The following is a 25176-nucleotide window of genomic DNA, read 5'->3' as shown; positions in this document are numbered from 1 at the left end:
TTATTGAGGGATTGGTATGTGTTGTATACTGTTCTGATTACTGGGATCATAGCAGTGAACTGGACTGAGTTGCTACCATTGAAGAGACTACTTTTTTTGTGATAGACATACAGTAAAGAATAAATACATGCCAGGTAGGGTTATAAATAAAAAATGCTGGGGCAAGGAACACACAGTGATGGACATGACCTAGAGTCCTATTTTAATTAGGGTCATCATTGTCGTAATTATGGCGACATATTCAAAAAGAACTGAAGAAAAAGATGCAACAAGGCATGTCAATATCTAAGCAAAGGCTGGGTGTAGTAGGTCACATCCGTAATCCCAGCACTCTGGGAGGCAGATCATTTGAGCCCAGTAATTCAAGACCAGTCTGGGCAATGTAGTGATACCTCATCTCTACTAAAAATAAAAATAAAAGCAATTAGCCAGGCGTAGTGGCACATGCCTGAAGTCCCAACTACTGACGGGGTTGAGGCAGGAGGATTGTTTGAGCCTGTGAGGTTGAGGCTGTAGAGAGCCAAGATTGTGCCACTGCACTCCAGCCTGGATAACAAAGTGAGACTTTGTCTCATAAGTAAGTAAATAAATAACTGCAGAGGATTCTTGAAGTGTTTGAATTGAGACTTTTAGACCTTGAAGAAACCTTTGATATTATCCTGTTCCAGGACTGCTGCTAGAGTTCATCTTCAAAGCCAATTCAATGGATTGGTACCGAATGCTTACAGTCAGCAAATTTTTTTCTCTGAAGGTACAGATTGTAAATATTTTCAGTTTTGTGGGCCATACAGTTTCCATTGCAGTCACTTAACTCTGTTGTTGTGCAAAAGCAGCATAGACAATATATACAAATTAACGTGCAATTGCTCTGCTCCAATAAAACTTTATTTTACAACAAGTGGTAGGCTGGATTTGGCCTTTGGAGTCTGCCAACCCCTGGACTTGAGTATGGTGTTGGGCAACCTTATACAGATCTTTCAGAGGGACACATCAGTCGTTCCGAGTGGACTTGGGCTTGGCTGGCCTGCACTCGGAGCTGCCGGCTGGCAACGCAGGCCCCGTGCAGTGAGGGGCTTAGCACCCGGGCCAGCAGCTGCGGAGGGTGGGCCAGGTTCCCCAGCAGTCCCGGCTTGCTGGTGCTGCACTCTCCGGGCCTCAGCTGCCTCCCGACGAGACAGGGCTCGGGACCTGCAGCCCGCCATGCCCAAGCCTCCCCTACTCCATGGGCTCCTGTGCAGCCCTAGCCTCTCCGATGGACACCACCCCCTGCTCCGCAGTGCCCAGTCCCATTGACCGCCCAAGGCTGAGGGGTGCAGGCAAGCAGAGCAGGACTGATGGGCAGCCCCCTCCCCCACCCGCCCCACGGCCCTGGCCTGTCTCAGCATCCACTAGGCGAAACCAGCTGGGCTCCTGAGTCAGGTGGGGACTTCGAGAAATTTTATGTCTAGCTGGAGGATTGTAAAGGCACCAATCAGCATCCTGTGTCTAGCTCAAGGTTTGTAAATACACCAGTGCTCTGTGTCTAGCTAATCTAGTGGGAACTTGGACAACTTTTATGTCTAGCTAAAGGATTGTGAATGCACCAATCAGCACTCTGTGTCTAGCTCAAGGTTTGTAAATACACCAATCAGCACCCTGTCAAAACGGACCAATCAGTTCTCTGTAAAATGGACCAATCAGCAGGATGTGGGTGGGGTCAGATAAGGGAATAAAAGCAGGCTGCCAGCGCCAACAGTGGCAACCCTGTTCAGGTCCACTTCTGTGGTGTGGAAGCTCTGTTCTTTTGCTCTTTGTAATAAATCTTGGTGCTGCTTACTCTTTGAGTCCCCACTGCCTTTATGAGCTATAACGCCGCTAAAGTCTGCAGCTTCTCTCCTGAGGCTAGTGAGACCACGAACCCACCAGGAGGAATGGGTGACTCCAGATTCAGCACCTTAAAAGCTGTAACACCACGAAGGTCTGCAGCTTCACTCCTGAAGCTAGTGAGACCACGAACCCACCGAAGGAAGAAACTCCGAACACGTCTGAACATCAGAAGAAACAAACTCTGGACATACCATCTTTAAGAACTGTAACACTCATTGCGAGTGTCCACGGCTTCATTCTTGAAGTCAGTGAGACCAAGAACCTACCAATTCCAGACATAATACCGAGTTATCTAAAGGTTCTCTGGTGCCTTGGTGTTCACCAAGTGGAATGTCCCATCAGCTCAGAGAGTCTGACAGTGTAGTATGTGGAATAAAAACCCGAGGACCTTGATTTAAATACAACTAAATACAACCCCCACCCCAGAAATTTGTGAGGTAGCTCTGGGTTTGAAGCCCTGAATTCACCACGCCTTGGGAATCATTGCAGCAGATCTTACGTTTTATCATTGCATTTTGCTTAAGCGGAGAGGGAAAGTGTTAGGTATTTCTGTCTATTCTTTCCGTTTCTTTACCTCCCATGCTTATGTGTTACCTTAAATTTTGAAACTGTTGCCTTCTGAATTATCTTTGCTTATCTTTTTTTAAGCAACTGTAACTTAATTAAGTAAACAATAACAAAATGCAAAAATCTAATATTGGAAGCCACCACGATGTCCTCTCCAAGAGAACCTATCGAAGCTCTTGGTTGAGTAGACGTTGAGAAGGTGGGTTTATACCCTGATGTTTGAAAGAAGAGAGAAAAACTATTTTTTTCCGCCAAAAAATACTTACATTGTATTCACATTACGTGTGTGTGTATGTGTGTGTGTGTGTGTGTGTAATGTGCTTATATGCGTTTCTTTGTTTCTCCGACAGAAATTTCACAGGGATTTCTATCTGGCTTTATGTTACCCTGATCATTCCCACTCAATCACATTGAGCTTTTTATTTGCCTTTTTCTCTGTCAGACAGTAGGATGAATTTAAACTCCATTCCCTCTCCAACTGCCTCTCTGATGTGTTTGTACTTTTTACATTCCCTTTCCCTGTAGAATCTGAAGGAAATTCCTTTGGGCTTTTAGCTTTCCCTCAGAGTCAGAAACTTTTGTGTTGCTAATAGAACTTGGCTTCATTAGCATTTCAAATCCTGGGATGCTCTTAGAGATCAGAGTTAGATCTAAGGGGCTCTCCAGCCACAACCTGATTTATCAAACCTGTTCAACTGAAATCTCTAGTGACCAGTGCCTTTGACCTTATTTCTGCCAGCACATCTCATCAGAAAATTCTTCTCAAGGATTCTGGAGAAAGATACATGCATGATCTGAGAAGTTTTACTTTTGTCCCTCTCACTACTTTATATATTGTCTGCAAAAACCCATACTCTGCTATATCACCTTTGAGGGTTAGGTCATAGGTAGATGGATCAGAGAGTGAATCAGTGGGTGGATAGGTAGATGGGTATATGAACAAGTGGATGTATGGATAACTAGAAGGGTGGATGGATTGGTAGATGGATCAGTAAATGGAAGGACGGGTGGATATCAGGTAGACGAATGGGTGGGTGGATGGATGGATGGATGGAAAGATAACATGATAAGGCAAGATAGATTAATAATGCAAGTCTTCCATCTTATGCAATGCCTTTGCCATTTAATTAACTATATTCAGCCCTAAGGTGCTGAGGCTCAACACGACTTATGCAAAAAAACCAAAACAAACAGCGTCATAAGATGTATTTCCTGTCTTCCACAGGGACAGCAGGGCAGGGCTTGCCAATTATTTCATGGCCATTCTGACTCAGTGTGTGCTTTGTGAAATGAAAGAAACCGTCTTCCTTTATAATATATAAATATAAAAATGCTTCAGTGTGGTAGTACTTAATCAGGTATATGCAGCAAATTCTCTTAGAGAACTTGCCCTAATTACATATTTGCAGCCAGTACCCACTCCACCTGCAGCCTGGAATGTGCATTCTGGTTGACAGAAGATTCTCGGTATCTGGTAGAGATAGTATTTGAGTAGTATTGAGCAATGTGTGCCTGACTTCATTTTCTCCTTGCAGACACTGAATTAAGATTTTCTTTTCTTTTCTTTTGAGACAGAGTCTTGCTCTGTTGCCCAGGCTGGAGCGCAGTGTCTCAATCTCAGCTCACTGCAACTTCCACCTCCCAGGTTCAAGCGATTCTCCCGCCTCAGCCTCCTGCATAGCTGGGATTACAGGCGCTGGGATTACAGGCGCGTGCCACCATGGCCAGCTAATTGTTTTTTGTATTTTTAGTAGAGACTGGGTTTCACTGTGCTAGCCAGAATGGTCTCAATCTCCTGACCTCATGATCCACCCGCGTTGGCCTCCCAGAGTGCTGGGATTACAGGCATGAGCCACTGTGCCCAGCCTTGCACTGACATTTTCTAAATAATTACTATAGTTCAGGCACTGTTCTAAGTGCTTTTTACTTGTATTACCTCATTTAATTTTTACCACTACCCTTTGACGTAGGTACCATTAATATCTACATTTTGCAGGCAAGAGAATATAGATTTTAAGTAACTTGGCCTAATCAGACAGCTAGTAAGAAGCAAAGCTGGGGTTTAAACACAGGCAGTGTCTAAACTGTGTGGCCCCACCTACCATGTTACACTGCCTCTCTAATCATTAAGCTGACCTTTGAGAGCACTGTGCTGCAATAGAACTTTCTGCAATGATGGAATCATTCTGTGTCTGCACTGTCCTATTAACGTGAGAGCCACCAGTCATATGAGGCTTTTGCACACTTGAAATATGGTTAATGTGACTGAGAATTCGTTTTTAATTGTTTAATTTTAATTAGTTTAAACAGCAGAGCTTAAGAGCCGACTAACAGTTTCTGTTCATACATATGATCTTAAAAAAGGAAGTGCTGAACTAGGAATTAAGGCAGGCATCTCAGTTATAGACATTATCCTTTATTAGTCATATTAACACGAAATAATTGCAAAGCACTCTTAGAATCCTTTGTGCTTCTTTCCATCCTTGAAAAGAGTCTAGGTGTTCCTCTAAGCCCTTTGTCAACTAAGTGGCACATCTAATCTTAGCTTATTGGAAGATGTACTGAGATGAGACAAAATTCGTGTGGAATAGTACAGGGAAGTCAAAAGCAAGCTGTAGCATGGTAGTGCCATTGGCATTTATTCTCAGGGGTCACCATTACATTTTCCATCTCTCAAATATTGCCATCATATATGGGACTGAGGTGGGGTGTTGATGAAAATAATAGACTTTAAAGAAGGGTTGAATGGTGGAAGAACAGGGGTATCTGCACATGTTTTGAAGGCAGAGATACTATCCAAAACTCCTTCTTACAGAAAGAAATGAAGACAATAAGGTAGAAAAATGAGAAATTACCAGCAAAGAGAGAAGGAAAGATGATTCTGGATAAAGTAATATAACGCATTCTAGATGAATAATATAAGAAAAGAGCCATATTATTCTTCATGAGATACACAAGTTGAAACTGAATTAAGCTTTTAAAAGGGAAAGAAAATTAAAGTGTTAACAAAACCCAAATGTATATAGCTAGGTTTTATAAGGATAGAGACGAGGCAATGTAGAATTCCGTGAAATTGTTAAATGTTGGTTTAGAACAGAGGTGGACAAACTGCAGCCCATGAGCAAAACCTAGTCCACTATCAGTTTTTGTAAATTAAGTTTTATTAAGTACATCCATGCCCATTAATTTATTATACAGTCTATGGCTTCTTTTACTACGATGGCAGAGTTGAGCCACTGCAACAGAGACTGTATAGTCTTAAGGCCTAAAATATTTCCAAAGACCCCATACAGAAAATGTTTACTGACCCCTCTTTTAGAACAAAAAGGAAACGTATATTCACATAACTGTTTTGGAGTACAATTTTGTGTGTCCATCAAATTTTAAGATGCTCATAATCCTTGTTCTGGGAATACTGCTACTAGAATTTTATCCAGCAGGTGTATTGGTGCACAGGCCCACGGGGCTTCTTTGCACCAACCTAATAGTACTAAAAAGTTAGAAACAACCTAAATGTCTAACAGCTGGCCATTGGTTAAATGAAATACAATGGATTGATGTAAAGAGATTCTAATTTATTTTTTTAAATGAGCTAGTTCTATATGTACTATTTGTTTTGAAAGGATGTTCAAGAAATATTGCTAAGTTTTAAAATGTTGCAGAGCAATATGTATCATAAGACCATACTGGTGTAATAGTAACAAACAGCACCCAGCCCCATAAAAACATACAGATATATGCCCAGTACCAATTAAGATACCTGGAACATCATAGGTATTCAATATTTAATGAATAAATATAGAGAACTTTTACTTTTCACTTTATATCTTTTGGACTAGACTTTGAATTTTTATGAGCATGTATTACATAAATCTAGATTTATAGGGAGTGATGGAAAATGTGAAAATAAAATTTTAAAAAAGGAAAAAAAGTAAAGATCTGGATTTAAAAAGGGAAATGTAAACAAGATGAAACAGCCAAAGATAGGTCTCCCCAAAACTAATGTTGAGACCACCAGCGGTGACAGTCAGCTAAGAGATGGTTCGCAGCTCACTGCTCAGTACTGAGGCATTCAGCAGGGTTTGTATTTAACTTTCAAGCTGGAACCAACGGAAACTGTTGGGCTTGAAGAGGTGTCTTTATGAGTCATCAACAGCAGAAAGCACAGAAGCGCTAAAGAAAATAATTCAGAAATGTGGAAAGAGAAAAGTATGCCCTTGTCTTGGGAGAACAATATTTGTATGTAACCAAGTGGGAAGACTGTGGAGAAAAGTCTGAAAAAGCAGAGAGCTGAAGAGAAAGGAGCCAAATGAAGGACACGGTGGCCAACACTCAAAGTAGAAAGACATTTTTGAAGAAGATGTGTTTCTAGGGTTTCTGAAAAGTCTCTATACTCATGCCCAGAGCCACCGTGCAAGTTCATCTGGAAAGTGCATTGGTGTCTTTTGGTATAAGATCCACAAATATCAGCAGTCCTGTTATGTGAGCAGGTGTTCATACTGAAGGGCCAGAAGCAAAGTTTCCATGTGTTATTACTGTTAGAACTTCCCCCACTCCCCTCCAACACAAAAGCAGCTCTGCCTGCTAGTATGGAAGCCCTGGGAACAGCCTCATACTTGCCTCGTGCTGGCAACATCTCTGCCTTGGTTTTCCTGCTGGAACACACATGTCACTCAGTACTAGCCATTTATTCTTCTGGCAGAACTGTGGCAAGAGGGGATTAACAGGGAGAAAATTTAAAAAACAAACAAAAAGCCAAAACAACACGAAAGAGGTGGGCATGTCTTTAAAACAATCAGTGTCCACCTCCCCCAGCCCTGTGCTTGTGTCTGCCTGCCCTTTGCATGCTTGCGCCTGTGGTGGGGGGGGGATATGTCTGCGCCTCTGAAAATCTTCTTATTTAGACATCACAAGGTATTAGCCCAATTTTGAACACGGCCGGCTGCAATACTGGTGCACAGACACAACTGCTCTTTCTTCAGAAAAATCTCCAGTTCAAACATGTTTGCAGAGCGTGATTCATGGTGTTTCTTTCTGGATTGTCCAGTGGGTAATTGCTGTACGAAAACCAGAGAAACAGATGTAGACCCTGAACCCTGGCTATAAATTTTTGTTTTATGATTATGGGTTTCAAATGTGCTGTGTCACACTGACAAATATACAGTTACTCTGAAACAAAATGGATTTTGCTCTCAAACTTTCCCTTTTGTTTTTTACTTTTTGTTTGCTTGTTGGTTGGAAATACATTTATTAGATCATTGATCAAACACAAAGAAAATAGAAATGACACATCAGAATGTTCTTTTATGCCATAACAAGAAGATATTTGGGAAAGTTTCTTCCAACCCTGTGGCTGATGTTTAAAATGGGTGTCAGTAGTTTACATTTCATTATGGACAAATCGGTCTATTTTTCACTTTCTACCCTACTCATTAATCTTTATAGTACATGGATGTGTATTTAAAGAATTGTGGCTTATTTATGTATCTTTCCTTCATTTTACTTAAAATGAAGAATTAGGAGGCAGAATCAAGTTTTCAAGAAGTATAAGCATCGGCCGGGCGCGGTGGCTCAAGCCTGTAATCCCAGCACTTTGGGAGGCCGAGACGGGCGGATCACGAGGTCAGGAGATCGAGACCATCCTGGCTAACACGGTGAAACCCCGTCTCTACTAAAAACTACAAAAAACTAGCCGGGCGACGTGGCGGCGCCTGTAGTCCCAGCTACTCGGGAGGCTGAGACAGGAGAATGGCGTGAACCCGGGAGGTGGAGCTTGCAGTGAGCTGAGATCCGGCCACAGCACTCCAGCCTGGGTGACAGAGCGAGACTCCATCTCAACAAAAAAAAAAAAAAAAAAAAAAAAAAGAAGTATAAGCATTTACTGATGAAGAAATAATTAGCATGTGGCTAAATCATGGGTCTGTTTTATAAATTAATGCTTGGATTAAGTAATAGCTCCAGTTATTGCTATCAGCATAATTAATTCATGATGAGGAATGATTAATTGACTAGTGAATACTGTCACATTACAAGAAACCCATACTATTCCATTCACTGGGATTTAAATACTGATTATTCATTTCAAGACCCAAGTTCATTTCTCAGTTGAGAACTTCAAGGTAATTATACATTTTACATTTTCTTACACAAAGAAAACATCGAGTTGCCCAACCTTTACCACACACACGGAGAGACACACTAATGTTGTTATTTTTGTGCAATGATACAGTATAGAGGTAAGAAATTTGGAAGCAGTGCTCTCCCTCGATGAGGCTGAATCCGTAGCTTAAGAAATCAGAATGAACAGAATTTTGAGGACACCCCTCCCCATCTTCACTTCCCTAGGACCAGTGCATCTCTACTCTTTGAAAAGATGTTAAGCAAGAAAGTGCAGCAGCCTCCCCTGGATAACAGATCCTTGTATACACACACCTGTCAGTGATGCCATGTTTCCCATCTCTAACTTAAGTTTCTCCTGCTGTACTTTCAATATAGCTGCTTCCTCTACTCTTGTCTAACTACTTTCATCCCCCTCCCTTATCCAGTCTAAATGAGCTCAGTTTCCAAGGAACTCTAAGGACCTTAAATAAGCATTTGGAGTCATAAGCCTCGTGGACCAAGTAGAAATTGGCACATAATGTAGTGCTTTGTGTATCTTTACAACTACCTTAATGACAGTGTGTTAAAATGTTTTGTAAATTCCTCTGTGTTCCCTTGCTTAAAATGTGTGTTTTCTTTGTAGTTAAAGGGTTTCTTATAATAAGTCTCTGTTACAAAATGATGGTCATATAAAAGAGAGAAGAGAGGTGAAAAAAATAACAAACACAGATTCAGCAAAAATCTCACCCCTTTATTGCCCTGAACTTTTCAATAGCAAGAACTGAGCTTGCTGGGCTGAAAATTGTTTTAATGTACCTTCATAAAAGGATCTTTGACTTGGTAAGTGTGTGCGATGCATACTTTTCATGTTACACCACAAGTGCCACTTAGCAACTCCGCTAGACAGGGCAGTGTTTCAGCATGGGGTGGGGTGCCCCCTGACAGGCTTTTAAAAGGCCTGGATGCCAATGCACATTCCAACACTATCCACAAAAAGGAGACTGGAGCAGTGCTCTTGCCTGCGTTGGGCAAGGAGACTCTCCCTCCCTGCCTACCCTCTTGCCTGCCCTGTTTTGTGGGAGAATTATAAGTAAATACTAGAGAGGCAGTGGAGAAGACAGGGTGTTTTAATTCCTCCCCAGAGTTTCCTTTCTTTGATGTATGTTGCATCCTTTAAGCAAGTTGTGCAAAATGGCTGCAGGGTAGATTGGCTCTCCCTTTTAAAGCTCTCCATCCTGCTGGGTTTATTTGTAAATATTGCATCTATCCTTCTCAGTGTTTTAAGACTGGCTGGAAAGACTCTTCTTCCTGTAGGTTGGGTCCGTGTGAGAGATCTAAAAAATCATTTTCCCTTAAAATTACTGTATTTTAATAAAAGGATTGGGCAGGGGCTGGGACGAGAGAAAACTGGTCCTTCAAAATATAAAACTGTCCTACTTAAATGAGCTTACAAAATATGTGTTTAATTATGTGGTGGGATGTGTGTAGGTGTGTGATGAGAGAGGCAACCAACCAACATGGCGTTTTGGGGTGCAAGGATATGGGAACAGGCAAGTAATTTTCACGTTGGACTTTGATCCTGGGGAGCTGGGTTCTAGTCACAGCTCTGAACTGTGTGACCTTGGGTGGGTCCCATCTCCCCAGGCTGTTGTTTCCCCAGTTGAACAATATGAGGATGAGTCACAGCTAACATTTGTTCCATGATATTTACCCAGCACCATACAAGTGTTATTTCTGTCCTCCCAGTTACCACCAAGGTGGGTAGTATTATATGCCCATTTTATAGAGGAGGAAACTGAAGCCCGAAGAAGTTAAATACTTGTCCCAGAACACACAGCTGGTAAGTGGCAGACCTGGAATTGGAATCTAGCTCAGTTTGATTCCCCAGTCCATGCTCTTGACCACTATATTTTTTTTCAAGTCCAGATCTAAAATCTCATTTTCTGTGTGACTTGTGTGTTTGGGGCGGGATAACTAATTCTTGACTACTCCATATGCCGCATAGAACCTGGAGAGGACTTTTCAAAGTAAATGAATCCCGAAAGCTGGATTGCAGAGCAAACGAATGCGGTCACTTCAGCCAGGGGCTTGCAAGAGGGAGAAAGAGAAAAAGACTGTGGAATGGAAAGTTTCCCAACTCAAGCCTTTCCCAAGGGATAGCCATTCTCTGTTCTACAGTTTAGGGCTTGCATGTGCTTTTTTCTGGAGTGGAAAAATACATAAGTTATAAGGAATTTAACAGACAGAAAGGCGCACAGAGGAATTTAAAGGGTAGGCTGGGGGGCGAGGCGGTGGGCGGGAGGCGAACGGGGGCGGGGTGGGGGGGAGACACTGTTTTCCAAGCTAAGCCGCCGCAAATAAAAAGGCGTAAAGGGAGAGAAGTTGGTGCTCAACGTGAGCCAGGAGCAGCGTCCCGGCTCCTCCCCTGCTCGTTTTAAAAGCACTTCTTGTATTGTTTTTAAGGTGAGAAATAGGAAAGAAAGCGCCGGCTTGTGCGCTCGCTGCCTGCCTCGCTGGCTGTCTGCTTTTGCAGGGCTGCTGGGAGTTTTTAAGCTCTGTGAGAATCCTGGGAGTTGGTGATGTCAGACTAGTTGGGTCATTTGAAGGTTAGCAGCCCGGGTAGGGTTCACCGAAAGTTCACTCGCATATATTAGGCAATTCAATCTTTCATTCTGTGTGACAGAAGTAGTAGGAAGTGAGCTGTTCAGAGGCAGGAGGGTCTATTCTTTGCCAAAGGGGGGACCAGAATTCCCCCATGCGAGCTGTTTGAGGACTGGGATGCCGAGAACGCGAGCGATCCGAGCAGGGTTTGTCTGGGCACCGTCGGGGTAGGATCCGGAACGCATTCGGAAGGCTTTTTGCAAGCATTTACTTGGAAGGAGAACTTGGGATCTTTCTGGGAACCCCCCGCCCCGGCTGGATTGGCCGAGCAAGCCTGGAAAATGGTAAATGATCATTTGGATCAATTACAGGCTTTTAGCTGGCTTGTCTGTCATAATTCATGATTCGGGGCTGGGAAAAAGACCAACAGCCTACGTGCCAAAAAAGGGGCAGAGTTTGATGGAGTTGGGTGGACTTTTCTATGCCATTTGCCTCCACACCTAGAGGATAAGCACTTTTGCAGACATTCAGTGCAGGGGAGATCATGTTTGACTGTATGGATGTTCTGTCAGTGAGTCCTGGGCAAATCCTGGATTTCTACACTGCGAGTCCGTCTTCCTGCATGCTCCAGGAGAAAGCTCTCAAAGCATGCTTCAGTGGATTGACCCAAACCGAATGGCAGCATCGGCACACTGCTCAATGTAGGTTTATTTTTTTCCCTTCTTCTACCAAGAAAAAAAAATTGTCTCTCTTGCATGCAATAAAGACATTGGAAATAAACTGCATTGGTAGCAAGACAAAGGATTTAATGATTTAATGCTGAAGGGGTGTGATATGCTGGCATGCATATTGATTCCCTTTGCTGAAAATTTCCTGTTAGATGTTTTCTTCCCAAATAACCCCTCTCGCCCCCATGCTCCTCTCCTTACCAACCTTATAGTCTGCTGAAAACAGTTTTGAAAATATGCATAAAAGTGTGGGGGGTGGGGAGTGGAGGGTGACCACAAGACTTTAAAACATTCTTCAAGTAGGGCAATTTGACCCATTTTGCAGTTTTTACTAAAATGTGTGCAGAGTGGAATTTAACTTTACTGTTCTTTGGATTAGCTACTAGTTGTATAGGTTCATCCACCCCTTGTGTATTCCAACAGTCCAAAGTAATTAAAATATGACATTTTCCTTGAAAGGAATTTAGTTTAATTAAGGTGGCTGCTGCTCCCGAAGTTCATAAACCACCAGTTCAAGCTGCCGCTTCCAATGTTTTCCTTGCTAAGGAAAGGCAATATTTCTTAGCATTGACCCTGCTGCCACCTTTCCGAGTCACTTTGTTGGTCTAAGAAGTTGCTGTTTTGCTAGAAAACTACTGGCAATGAACACCCCTTGGGCTGAGCCATCCATTATTTTCATATCTTGCAATTCAGCCTGGAACATGGACATCAGTTAAAGGAAAGGAAATATAAGTGGGATAGCCCAATTTAAAAAAAAATATTGACTATTTTGTTATCTGATGCTGACACAGTGCCGAGGTACGCATCTGGTCAACAGTAGCCTGGCTGCAGGCTTGAGAAATGACCAGGAGTCCCAGAAAATCCCACCTTCGGGTGGCTGTAGTGGGAGCCTGCAGGATGCTTTGCCGCCCTGACAGTGATTTAGATAAATGGCTCAGCTATCTATCAAAATGTTTTTAGTACTTTATTTGACAATTCATTGGAGCATTAGCCTGAAAATGACATTTTAAATCTTTGTTTTCAAAGAGGTCAAAGTTTAACTGGAAGAAATTGAGTTTTCCTAATAACATGGTGGCTTATCTAAAGAGAGAAGAAAAAGGAGAGAGGGGACAATGACAGGATTTAAATTGCCCTCTCTGAAACTTTTTCTTAAGAATAAAGACTTGCTTCTTGGGCTAGGAAATCAACAGGTTTGTAGCTGAAAAATCAATAACCATTTGATGCCAACAGCCTAGCTGTCTGACTTAACATTTTGTAGAGACATAAGCAGGGCAAAAAGAATATCGTTTTCAGTAGGCGCCTTAATCTTCAGCTGCTCCCCAAATATGCCTTTTCTTTTTTGGTGCCTATTTTATTTCTGGAGAACTCAAAGAAACTTGAGTTACAAAATAATTTTCTAATCCAAGAAGAGACCTTTCAGACCCGTCCTCTTTGTAGCAATTAAAAGAGTATGAATAATTTCTGTTGGAATCCCAGGGAACTGGGGCTCTCTGAAACTTTTTCTTGTTAGAGAAAGTTGTAATGAAACATATTTTTTAACAGAAGGAAAAAAAAAAAGCTCAGGATCCTCGCCAAAAGTTATTAGACCTAATAGAGTTTTTACATGTAGACATTCTTCCTTTTGTAATTAACCCTCCAAACATGCCTATTAAGTTGTAAGAGTAGGGGGAAAAGCTTTGTTTGTTCTTGGACAAGTTAAACAAGGGATTTGCTTTATCTAGGGAGAGCGAGCGGGAATGTGTCATTCGCCTAAAACTAGCCGATAAGCAAGAAGTGTTGATAACAGCAAAGTTTAGCTAATCAAAGAAACTTGCATTAGACAAAGTAAATAAAGGCATTTGACAAAGGGATTTCAGAAATTCCAGTGTCTTATTTTTGTAAGCAGGGCAATTAGCTCTTATTGTGGTCAGTTTCACAAGAGTTTGAATCCCACACCCCAACTTTAGGTTAAATGAATAAAATGTAAATGTTGCTTGTGCCATTGCAGAGTTGCTTTACCCTCCATAAACCACTTTATGATAGTCAGTTGTTAGCGATTAAGGTTTTGTTTTTTTGTTTTTTTGTTTTTAGCATAAATAAAACTAAAACTTTTTTTTTTTTTTTTTTTTTTTTTTTTCTTTTTAAAGGTTGTAACAAATGTCTGTGCCACGCAGTGTTTGGTTCAGGGTGGTATAGCTACTTAGGACTTTTGAAATAAAAGCATATTAGGGCTACATTTGTGTAAGTAAGAACATAACCACAACCTTTTCCATTTTACTTAATGGCTATTTTGACGAGAAGCAGATCTGTTTTTGCTTTTAACACAGAGGAAACAGTGGGCAAAGAAGAAAAAGTACTAAATTCCAACCAAAACTATTTTCTGCTTTGAGATTTTTTTTATGGTGTGTGTGTGTATGCATAGTAAATAAAGTAAGACCTTTGAACATGGAGCACACTGCCAGAAGCTCACTTTGAAAGGTGTTAAAATATTCCCTTTATTTTCTTTTTAATTTTAAAGGCAGAAAAATGATATGCCAGCCAGCTGCTATTTGTAGTAGTGTCTGTGAATTGCTTGTTATAAGCATTCAAAGTCAGGATTAGGGGACTACTAAGGGAATGTGGTCTAAATATTACGATTGACAACTGCCCCTGGAAGGTATAGGAGTCACTAAATTTCTGTTCAGATGCCTCCAGGATTATCTTGGTTTTAGGCGGCTCCAGATGTTTTCAACATTAATTGCTCAGTGGGCATAGGATAAATCTTAATATTTTGTGGTCTAAATATAGTTACTTTGGTGAAATAATGAGTGTGACAACTTCTTGGCCTTTTTCCCTGTCTTTTCTCCCTACTCAACATGTCAAAAGGAAAAAAAAAAAAAAAAAAAAAAATTCTTTTTGAAATAGGATTTTGCCCATTAATGAGAAGAAATTATTTTTAAAACAAACACAGTAGTGATGTTTGATTAGGGAATGAGAAAAGGCCTCTTTTCAAAGCCCTGGGACCCAAATTTTAAGTATTAAACAGTATCTAAATCCTCTCCTAGTGAGATATAAATTGGGGTCAAAGTGGCAAAATCAAAGATACCCTCTGAAAGAAAGACTAAATAAAGACTGACAGCCACCGTATGAATTGAATGGGGTTTTGAATAAATATTTCAGTGAAAAGGCCCAATTGTTTTTCTAAAGTAGGACATAATTTTCTGCTTCTCGGACACATGACAGTGGTAACTAATACCATCAGAAAGAAGAGAAAAAGAGGGACTTTTCCCTAAATCACAAAGAGAGTGCAGGCAGGGTTGTTCGAAAACAAGTGAAAGATTCAAAGTTTTCCTTCCTTGTAGAAAAAAAGAAATCACATTGTGAATATTCAGATAAATTGGTACATTTGACAAGGGAGTGAGTATTGATGTGCAACTTAGAAAAGAAAAAGTATGCGTTTAAATTTTATTGCCAGAAAAGGATGGATCAAAAAACCAAACAGTAGGAAAGGTAGATATCTGCTTGCCTAAACTTAAGCTATGGAATTGATTTGGAAGCTCTAGTTAGAATTTGATTTGCCAGCCAATAATTGTAAAGCCCTTACATTGAATCAGGTCTTTTTTCCTTAATAGATAAATTACCAGAATGGCTATTTCTGATAGGTTAGCTGGCCTGAATCAGAAGTTTCCTTCTCATTTCTAGAAGCCTGGCGCTGATATGTACAACCCGAGGGTATTGTGCACTTTTGTCTAAAGCATAAGAATAAAAGAAAGTTCTTCTGGATATCAGATGCTTATAATTTACCTTCAACATATGTTAAGCCCTGAGGTGGTTGAAAAGGAAAGAGAACCTGTTTTCTCCTTTATATATTCCACAAATATCGTTAAACTCTATCTGAGAAGGGAAATACATGATAAATAACAAAGACTATAAACTCTGCTCTCAAGGAATTTATAATTTTTTAAATCAATAATTTAGAAAAAGCTGCGAATTTTAAGTTACTCTTTGGGCAGAAGTTTGCGATGTAAAAACCAAGATGCGAAATACAAAACTCTTTTCAAGTCGCACAGGACTTTAACAATAAATGCAGTGTTCATTTTAAAACATCTTAGAATCTTCTATACAGTTTGAGTTATGTGTAAGTACCATAAATTTATCCTTAAATGACATTTTTATACTTTAAATGTTCTAATATAAATTCAGTTAACTATCAATTAAATAGATTATTTCAGAAATGGGAGTTTTTGATGAAGGTTAATCAGAAAAATCTTGGCTGAAAACCTTTCCAAAGATATTAATGTAGATAGAATCTTGCCTTTCAAATTACAGGGTAGTTATGACAATCATATATCTCTGATTTTCTAGAATAACCCACTTTCAAATGTCCTGCACGGTTCCCACATAAATCATTGAAATATGCCAGATATTTAATATTACAACATCTCCTAGGCTGCCCGTTGAACCCAGGAGTGGCACAGAAAGTCTTTGTTTGGATTCTATAGTCAATATAACTAGAGCTCTCACAGCTTAATTTTTACATTATGTCTGAAGATCACCTTGCGTTTCTGGGTCATTCTTATGAACATGAATTGCTTTCGTAGCAAACTGTGGATCTGTGAATAGAAGGCATTCCTTGCAAAATGGACTGGGCTGTGGTTCTCACTCTAGCACCTGTGTGTGCGTGGACAGGGTGGGGAGGAGGGAGTAGAATTAAATTGTTATGAGCAAATCTGTATCAGCCCTTGCCAGCTTCCTCTTAAAAAGTTGGAGCTGGGTTGATGGAGGGAGAAAAGTAGAGTTAACTCAGGTTTCAGATTTATCAGTATCCTGCTTGTAAGTGGCTTGGCCTGAGTACCTCTTGTTAAATAGGAGATGAGATAACCTGCCCCATCTGTAAGATCTAATAACACAACCTAATCAGTCAATATGTTGCCCTGAATTCTCCTCTTTTCATTCCCAGCTTCCTTACCCCATGATTAAAAAGCATGATCTCTGTCCCATCCCACTCCCCAAACCCCTTTAAATGAATGAAAAATAAAGTGGCAAAAGTTCTCTCTACCTAGGAAGCAGAAGAGCCTAAGTCTACTGGCATTTTGTCTTGAGCTTTCAGAGCTTCTTAGATGGGAATTCAAACAGGCAATGGAATTGCTGACTTGCTTTTTCTCTGGCCTTGCAAGGTGGGGGAGCTACAAGGGGGCTATTTAGTACGATAAGACTCTCTGCCCCCTGCGCGATAAGACTAGGATAACAGGAACTGACGTCAGCAAGGCGACTCAACCTGGCCAAGCATTTCCTCTAGTCAGGGCTCAGGGATTCCAGGAGTTTCTGGGCCTCCCCCAGCAGCTGAAGAACTGAACCAGCTCAGGGAAGGGAGAGAGAGGAAAACTGATTTTTATAGGGGTGATAGTGGGTGATGATGTCCCCGATTTCCAAAAGCAGATTTCTTTGGCGAGAACAAAGAAAAACTAGGGGGAATAAAGTAGTTTAATAAAAGTGGATTCTGAGATTATAATTGTAATTTCACATTGTCATAGAATAGGTATTTGTTTGCCAGTTGTCAACAATTTACTGCTGATGTCTCATTAGACAGGCTATCCAGCAATCACCAAATATGATCCACTCACAAACCTCGCCAAGTCTCCATATAGAACAAAATGTGAGGGGATTCACGTTGTCAGAGTTAATGCTTGGTACTCTTAATGTTTTTTCTTTTTCTTTTTTTTTTTTTTTTTTTTTTTTTTGAGACAGAGTCTTGCCCTGTCTCCCAGGCTGGAGTGCAGTGGTGCGATCTTGGCTCACTGCTACCTCCGCCTCCCGGATTCAAGTGATTCTTCTGCCTCAGCCTCCCAAGTAGCTGGGACTACAGGCATGTGCCACCACACCTGGCTAATTTTTGTATTTTTAGTAGAGATGGGGTTACACCATGTTGGTCAGGATGGTCTCGATCTCCTGACCTCGTGAGCTGCCCACCTGGGCCTCCCAAAATGCTGGGATTACAGGCATGAGCCACCGCGCCCGCCCTTCTGTTTACTTTTGAAAGTACAAAGTTCCCACCCCATCTGCCTCAGATGACAACATTGCTAAAGCCATATCATTTGCTACCAGCCCTGAAACCACTTAGCAGTTTTCCTCACTTTTTTCCTTCTTCCCTTTCTCCCTTCTTCCCTTTCTCCTTCTTCCCTTTCTCCTTCTTCCCTTTCTCTTAAACCCAGATTTATTTTTATTTTATTTTATTCTATTTGCCTTCCAAAGTATCTGATTTGAGGTTTGGAGGAGGAGAAATTCAAACAGAAGGATTTTATTTCTTAAAATTCACAGATTCTCCTCAGTCCACTGACTTCTTAAAGATTGCTTCTTATTTTTTAAGTTTTAGTGTTTGACAAAGAATCACTGTCTAATTTGACCCATATTTAGTGGAATGTTTGTTATGTTATTGATAAATTACTGTTCATCACAGAATAAAATTTTGTCAAGTCAGAAAAATAGCTAAATTCAAAATACTGTGAAGGTAAAAGAACAAATAAGATGAGTGCATCAGTTAACTAGGGAGAGAAGATTTGGATCACATCCCATTTTTTTTCCCATTTCCAGAGCAAATGAAGACCTCATGTAATAAATTTGTCTTCTCAAAAATATTAAAGCTTTCAACGGCTACAGTACTTTTGTCATGTCATCAAAGTCCATAATTATAAAAAGGTCGATGATCTGAAGGCCATTTCAGCTTCAAAAGATTTTTTAGGGTCTGGTCTATTGGAAAGCTTGGGGGTTTAATTAACTAAAATGGAAATGGAGGCAGCGAAATTCAGTTCCTGATGTTTTAATTTAGCTCAGTACTGCCATGTGTTATTGAAGAGAATTCTTAAAGGCAAACATAATTATTTCATTATGGTCCTCAGAATGCTTTCATTGGCTTTAATGACAAGAAGCTGTATAAAAAGGCATACATTTTAATTAGTCCTTTTTATATTTACATCAGATAAATAACAAATAATTGATGAAAAACAAGTCTTTGGAATGGATGATTTCACATAGTGCGCTGGTTACAGTTTAATGATGAAACATTTCTCTGTTGCTTTGCATTTTAATTATGTATACATTATATTACAGTAGTGGTGCCATGGAGCTACTAAAATACCGTTGTTGCCATTTTATTACAAAAAAAATCACGATTAATGCCTACAAATTGAAAGCTGAAAAAGGTAGCTAGACACACATCTCCAAGGAAGTAAATTACCGGTTCCATTAATTTTACTACATTTGTTAGAACTCATTTTGATCACTTTTATCTTTTACGCTTCATCTTTTTGGATTAAGATCGTCAGGGGTTTCATATGCCTTTTTATGGCCACATCTTCTCCTGAACACCTTTCTTTCGCTCTTGCTTCCTGTTTTGAGGATTTGCATGAAAGTGCCTTGCCAAATGTGCATTGGAAATTCAGAGAGCTTTTTCCCCATTCTGTCGGCCCGCTTTACCTTTGATTTTATATGAAAACCCATTTCACATGATTCATCCGTTTTGGTGTACAGAACACTAATTGTTATTATTGATTTTAAATTCTGTGACCATTACAAGTAACCCAGATGACTGGCAGATAAAGGGTAATAATCCATGGAGTTCTGGAACTGTTTCATGTTTGTCTGGAGTACTTTATGTGATCAATATTAACTGCCCCATTGAAACTAACTGCTGTATCAAATAACAGTCAATCAAATGAATGTGCTTGGAGATTATTTATTGAAAGCTTTAATTGTTCACTGGGGCCCTGCTTATCAGAGGAAACAATAAGAACTAGAGGTAGGATGAACAGGTTTGGATTTGCAGGGAAAGTTGGGGGATGCAGATGAACAAGGCATCTCTCTACTTCTTGGGCAAGAGTTTCCAGAAACCCATGTTGGGCTTGTAGTTCGGGCAGAAGCTGAAGTTGCAGATACTCTTCCAGAGCTTATCCTATCACCTGTACCTCAAGCGCTTTCTAGAGAAGGGGGTATAGTAATTTTTTGGCACTCAGCAGAGGCTGTGAAAAGTTCACCCTTTCCAAGAGTTTTACTGCTGCTTCTCCCTAATCCTCTCAGAATTACCCTTCCATGCATCTCTCCACCTCTGCTTCCCATCATGGCCTGATTGATGGTCCAAGATAATGCAAGTAGCCTGCCTTGACACGGGATTGGTTTCTACAGCTATGAAATGGGAATAATAATGTCTGCGTTGCAGGATTTGTAGAAGGATTAGAGATCATGTAAATTAAGATTCTATTCTTGTCTTGAAAACATATGGAAGTTACCAGGTAGGCCTTCTGCCCTGATTTTGGCATGACACCTGTGGCTTACGTGCCTTTGCTAATAGCAAACTTTTTTTTTTTTTTTTTTTTTTTTTTTTTTTTTTTTTTTTTTTTTTTGGTCATATCTAAAGTAGGTATCTCTTTTCTTTGGTGAAATGATCCCTCGGTCTATAGCTCATAACCTAGGTGGCAGTCCTTTCTGTTTGTCAAGTAGCACTGTGGCCTGATTCAGGGGCATCCATTTGCCAGATCCCCAGATTTCTTGCAAATGATTGACTTTTACAAGTGAGCATTGTTACCTTCAAAGTTGTCACAACACACTTAGCCCAAAGATGCTGTCATGGCACTGTACATTTTTACTGCTCATTGATGGATTAGCTCTTGCAATGTGCCATTCAACAAATGGCTCTTGGGTGTCTGCCATGTGCCAGGCCCCTTGATGTGATCTGTGGGGGACACCAAGATGAATCAGACACTGTCCCTTCTCCCTCTGAACTCATGATATAATGGGAAGAACTTGTGTACACAAGTCATTGTCACATAACCCCCTTATAACAAACCCAAAAATCTCCTCATGTCTTTGAACCTGAGATTGATAATGGAAAGAACCAAGAACTGCCAAGAACCACAGCTGGTTTATATGGTGGGTGATCAAGTGGATTATACATTTTTGTCACAGTGGAGCGGGCGTGAAGTTTTTCTGTGTGTAGGCCTCATAGATCATCTCTAAAAGTAGTTCACAAAGAGGAGTTCTAAACCTATCTTAAACAGTGGAATAAATGCACACCTTCCAAACTATCTTCTTGAAGACTTGCATATGGATGTTTCTGGAGCTTGTTAAGTAATCGTGTTCTTTGGGGATGGGTTTGATTCTATTGGATTTTTAAAAATAACTTATTTCTCTGTGATTTCTGTGACTTATTGCTGTGTAACAAACCATTCTGTGACTTATCGCATGACGGCTCATCCTGGTCTAACAATTTATTATGACATTATTCTGTGGATGGGCTGAGCTCTGCTGGGCAGACCCTCTGCTCTGCGTGCTGTCAGCTGGGGCTGAATCATCCAGGGCTAAATTGGGCTGGAAATCCAAAAAGGCTTGCTCTCATGGCTGGCGGTGGGTGTTGGTTGTCGGTGAGAGCTCTACGGGATCTGCATGTGACTTGTGCATGTCACAGCATGGCAGCAGTATTCTGAGAGAGAGCATTTCGAGAGTGAGCCTTCCAGGAAGGAGGAGGCAGAGGCTCCCAGTCCTCTTAAAGGCTAGACCTAGAGAGTGGTACTCAGTCACTTTCACTATTTTACTGGTGAAGCAGACACAGGGCCAGCCCAGTTTCAACAACTACCTTTCAGTTTGGGAGAGAGAGGCAAAGAATGCCCACCATAACAATCGTAGCATATATGCACTATAACAAGAAAGAAAGTATTGTCTTCTGAAAATGATTAAATTGAAGAACAGTTGTGGGGCTTTTAGTTTTTTGGTGGGTTCAATATTTAATGAAATGCTACTGTAATGACAACATACTCATTTTCAGTTAATCCTCACAACCCTATACGTGAGATACCTTCATTTTACAGATGAGGAAATGGAGGCTCAGGGAAGGTGAATAACACAGATTGCAAGGGGCAGAGTGTGGTTTCAAGTCCCATGAAGGGCTTTTCTCTTGCCTCCATGTGCTATTACTTACTTGGGGGTCCTCGGCTTCAGGAGTTTGCCATCCCATCAGCTCGGTGAAGAATTCCTGAAAAATGTTTTATGCCCTAATAATCCCAAGAATAAAACACCACTGAGTGTTTTGGTTTAGGGGAGAGGTAGGAAAAAGAGAGGTAAAGTACTGTAACTCACATAGCTTCCTCTGATTACATTATTTTCTCTACTATAAACTAGTCTTTTACATTGTGGAGGAAACTCTGCCCAAACTATGAGGCTATTTTACTCTTTTGCCCTTTTGTTTTTACATCCTGTTTGCTGTTGAAGTCTACGCTGGCCTAGTCACTGCTGTAGCTTAGGGGGCTCAGAGCAGGATTAGTCTGGTATTTACTGAAGAGTCACAAGAAGATGAGAGATGGGAGACGGGGCTTTTCATGTTACTCTAGTTTACTGGTAACCCTCATCTAAAGATAGGTGCTAAGTGTTTGTGCTAGAGGGTGTCTCTTCATTAAGTGGAGCTATTTTGTCTTCCATTACCAAAAGTAAAAAAATAAAAGACAAAGAGGAAGAAAGAAAACTTTCTGATAGTAAAGTCAAATTAATGTTTTTTTTATTTGCTACATAATTTAAGTATCATGTGTAGAGGATCCCAAACTTAAGTTAACCATTACCATTTAGTGAAACTTACATGAACCGTAGTGGATCTCATTGGCCTCTCAGATAATGCTCTTATTTCCGTGACTTCAAATATGTCTTATTTTTTACTTTTTTGAGACAGAGTCTTGCTCTGTTGCTCAGGCTGGAGTGCAGTGGTATGATCTCAGCTCACTACAGCCTCAACCTGCTGAGCTGAAGCGATCCTCCCGCCTCAGCCTCCCATGTAGCTGAGACTACAGGTGTGTGTCATCACACCTGGCTAGTTTTTTGGAGAGACAGGTTTTACCATGTTGCACAGGCTGGTCTTAAACTCCTGGGCTCAAGCAATCTGCTTGCCTTGGCATCTCAAAGTGCCAGAATTAGAGGTGTGAGCCACTGTGCCCTGCTCAGATATGTCTTAAATGTGACTTGCTAGAAGTCATGTAGTGCATTCTAAGTGGAAGCAGATCTACATCTGTAAGATGCTAACAGGTGATGTAGTGAAATACAGCATGGTACCCTGCAGTGTGATACAGTGAAGTTGGGCGGACTTTCTTTGTGCACTACACCTGCTGTGGAAGCTTGCGCTCAGGTTGCCTCCGTTTTTTTTTTTTTCTTTTTTAATCTTTAAAATGAATCCATAATATCTACCTTGAAAGCTTAAGATCAGTCTTAAAGCCTTAAATAAGAGAGTGTATTTGACACATGATGCTCAGTAAATAGATTGTTTTCACATATAAACACAGTTGTCAATAAGAAACTTGCTTTAGGCTCGCATGGCGGCTCATACCTGAAATTCTAGCACTTTAGGGGTCTGAGGCAGGCAGATCACTCGAGCCTAGGCACTTGAGACCAGCCTAGGCAACATGGCAAAACCCTGTCTCTACAAAAAGAATTATCTGGCCATGGTGGCACACACCTGTAGTCCTAGCTACTTGGGAGGCTGGGGTGGGAGGATAATCTGAGCCTCGGAATGTTGAGGCTGCAGTGAGCTGGGATTGCACCATTGCACTCCAGCCTAGGCAACAGAGTGAGATCCTGTCTAAAAAAAAAAAACAAAAAACAAAAAGAAAAAACCCAGAAATTTATTTAAAAAAAAAATTCAGGCCAGGCATGGTGGCTTACACCTGTAATCCCAGCACTTTGGGAGGCCAAGGCAGGTGGATCACAACATCAGGAGTTCAAGACCAGACTGGCCAATATGGTGAAACCCTGTCTCTACTAAAAATACAAAAATTAGCTGGGCATGGTGGTGCCTGTGCCTGTAGTCCCAGCTGCTCAGGAGGCTGAGGCAGGAGAATTGCTTGAACCTGGGACACAGAGGTTGTAGTGAGCCGAGATTCGTGCCACTGCACTCCAGCATGGGCGACAGAGTGAGACACTGTCTCAAAAAAAAAAAAAAAAAAAAAAAAAAAAAAAAAAAAAAAAAAATCCAAATGCTAGCATTGTCCAGAAAAATTCAACAGATTTATTTTTAATTGTTATAAAATTGTACTCCTGAACCTTGTTCACTGAAACATTTTGATTTGCATTAATGCTTTACATCCCCACATTTATATTAAAAATTCACACACAAATGAAAATGGAAAAACTGCCAATAGCTAATTTCTGTCCCCTATTTTTCCACTTGCAATCATATACTTAGGTACCTTTTGACTGCATTGGAAAAAAATAACAAAAACAAAAACAAAAAACTAATATTCAGAACTACCAATAACAGGAAGAAGAGAATTTTTGTTTTTTGTTTTTTTTGTTTTTTGTTTTTTGAGAATGAAATGTTTCCCATCATAGTGGACTCCTAAGCGCATTCTCTACGTATACAGCGTGCTGATGTCTTTTGACGTAACTGTTACATGTTTGATATGGATGACACACAGGTTGGTGCCTAGGCCAGCCAGATAGGCCTCACTTGGCTCCTGCAAAGCACCAGTAGTTGCGCTCTGGAAGCTGAGATCAGTTTTAAAGTCCTGAACAATTTCTCTTACCAAGATACTGGAAGGGAAGTTTGCGAATCAGTTCAGTGGACTTCGGTAAGGCCTAGTTTCACTGAGTCCCCCGGTCCCAGGCCTGTAACAATGAGGTTTCTCCACCCCTCCAGTAGATGGCGCACTCTCGAGAATGGCTTTTGTGGCCAGTTTCTTCCCGGGTGCTTTTTCCACGGGTGGATTTTCGAGTAGTGTGCTTTGTAGGAACCATCGTATGGACGCCTCCTTACTTTCCCCCTTCTCCTTCGCCCAGAGCTCGGTAAGCTAGAGGTGGCGCTGGCGTCAGAGAGCCTCAATTGGAAACCAAATTCCCCAGTATTTTATTATGAATTTTTTTTTAACGCAGAAAAGTACCTGGGTACCTACTACCATAGCTACCATTAAAATTACCAGGTTTCTTTTCTGTGTTCCCATCCTTTTCCCCTTTTGCATGTTTTTGTTTTGTTTCGTTTTTGTATTGTTGACTGGGTCTCCTTACTAAACTGAGAAGTCTTTGAGGTCAGGTATTGTGCTTTTTACCTCTGCTTTCCCAGTGCTAATATATTACTTGGTCTATGATCCTCAGTAAACTATGGTTGAACCCACATGTATGTTCTAATAAGCAACCCTTTAATATACTCAATATCAGTGCCCTTCAACAGAACTTCCTACTTTGAAGTTTCTGATGATGGAAAGGATCTATAATTCTACATTGTCTGATATCGTAATCGCTAGCCATTTATGGCTGTTGGCATTTGAAATGCAGTTAATACACCTGAGGAAGTGACTTTTTAATTTTATTTTTATTTATTTATTTTTGAGACAGA

The 25176-nt window shown here is 40.7% G+C and overlaps 1 protein-coding gene across 4 annotated transcripts in view; it reads left to right on the top strand.

Annotated features, from left to right (window-relative positions):
• RARB (retinoic acid receptor beta) overlaps window positions 1-25176 on the top strand; it is a 424940-nt gene that overhangs the window by 242192 nt on the left and 157572 nt on the right. The window contains exon 1 of one of the 4 annotated variants that reach the window (XM_010358001.2): window positions 9474-11834. The exons of 2 other annotated variants lie outside the window; for them this stretch is intronic. In XM_010358001.2, the coding sequence (XP_010356303.1) occupies window positions 11678-11834 (157 nt within the window). In that variant the 5' untranslated portion in view covers window positions 9474-11677. Of the gene's footprint in view, window positions 1-9473; window positions 11835-25176 lie in introns of those variants that run through there. One more of the 4 variants, XM_030933185.1, reaches the window with a different exon arrangement.

Source organism: Rhinopithecus roxellana, chromosome 1, assembly GCF_007565055.1.
Source record: "Rhinopithecus roxellana isolate Shanxi Qingling chromosome 1, ASM756505v1, whole genome shotgun sequence".
Classification (NCBI taxonomy): Eukaryota; Metazoa; Chordata; class Mammalia; order Primates; family Cercopithecidae; genus Rhinopithecus; species Rhinopithecus roxellana.
This window is presented reverse-complemented; position numbering and strand designations above follow the sequence as displayed.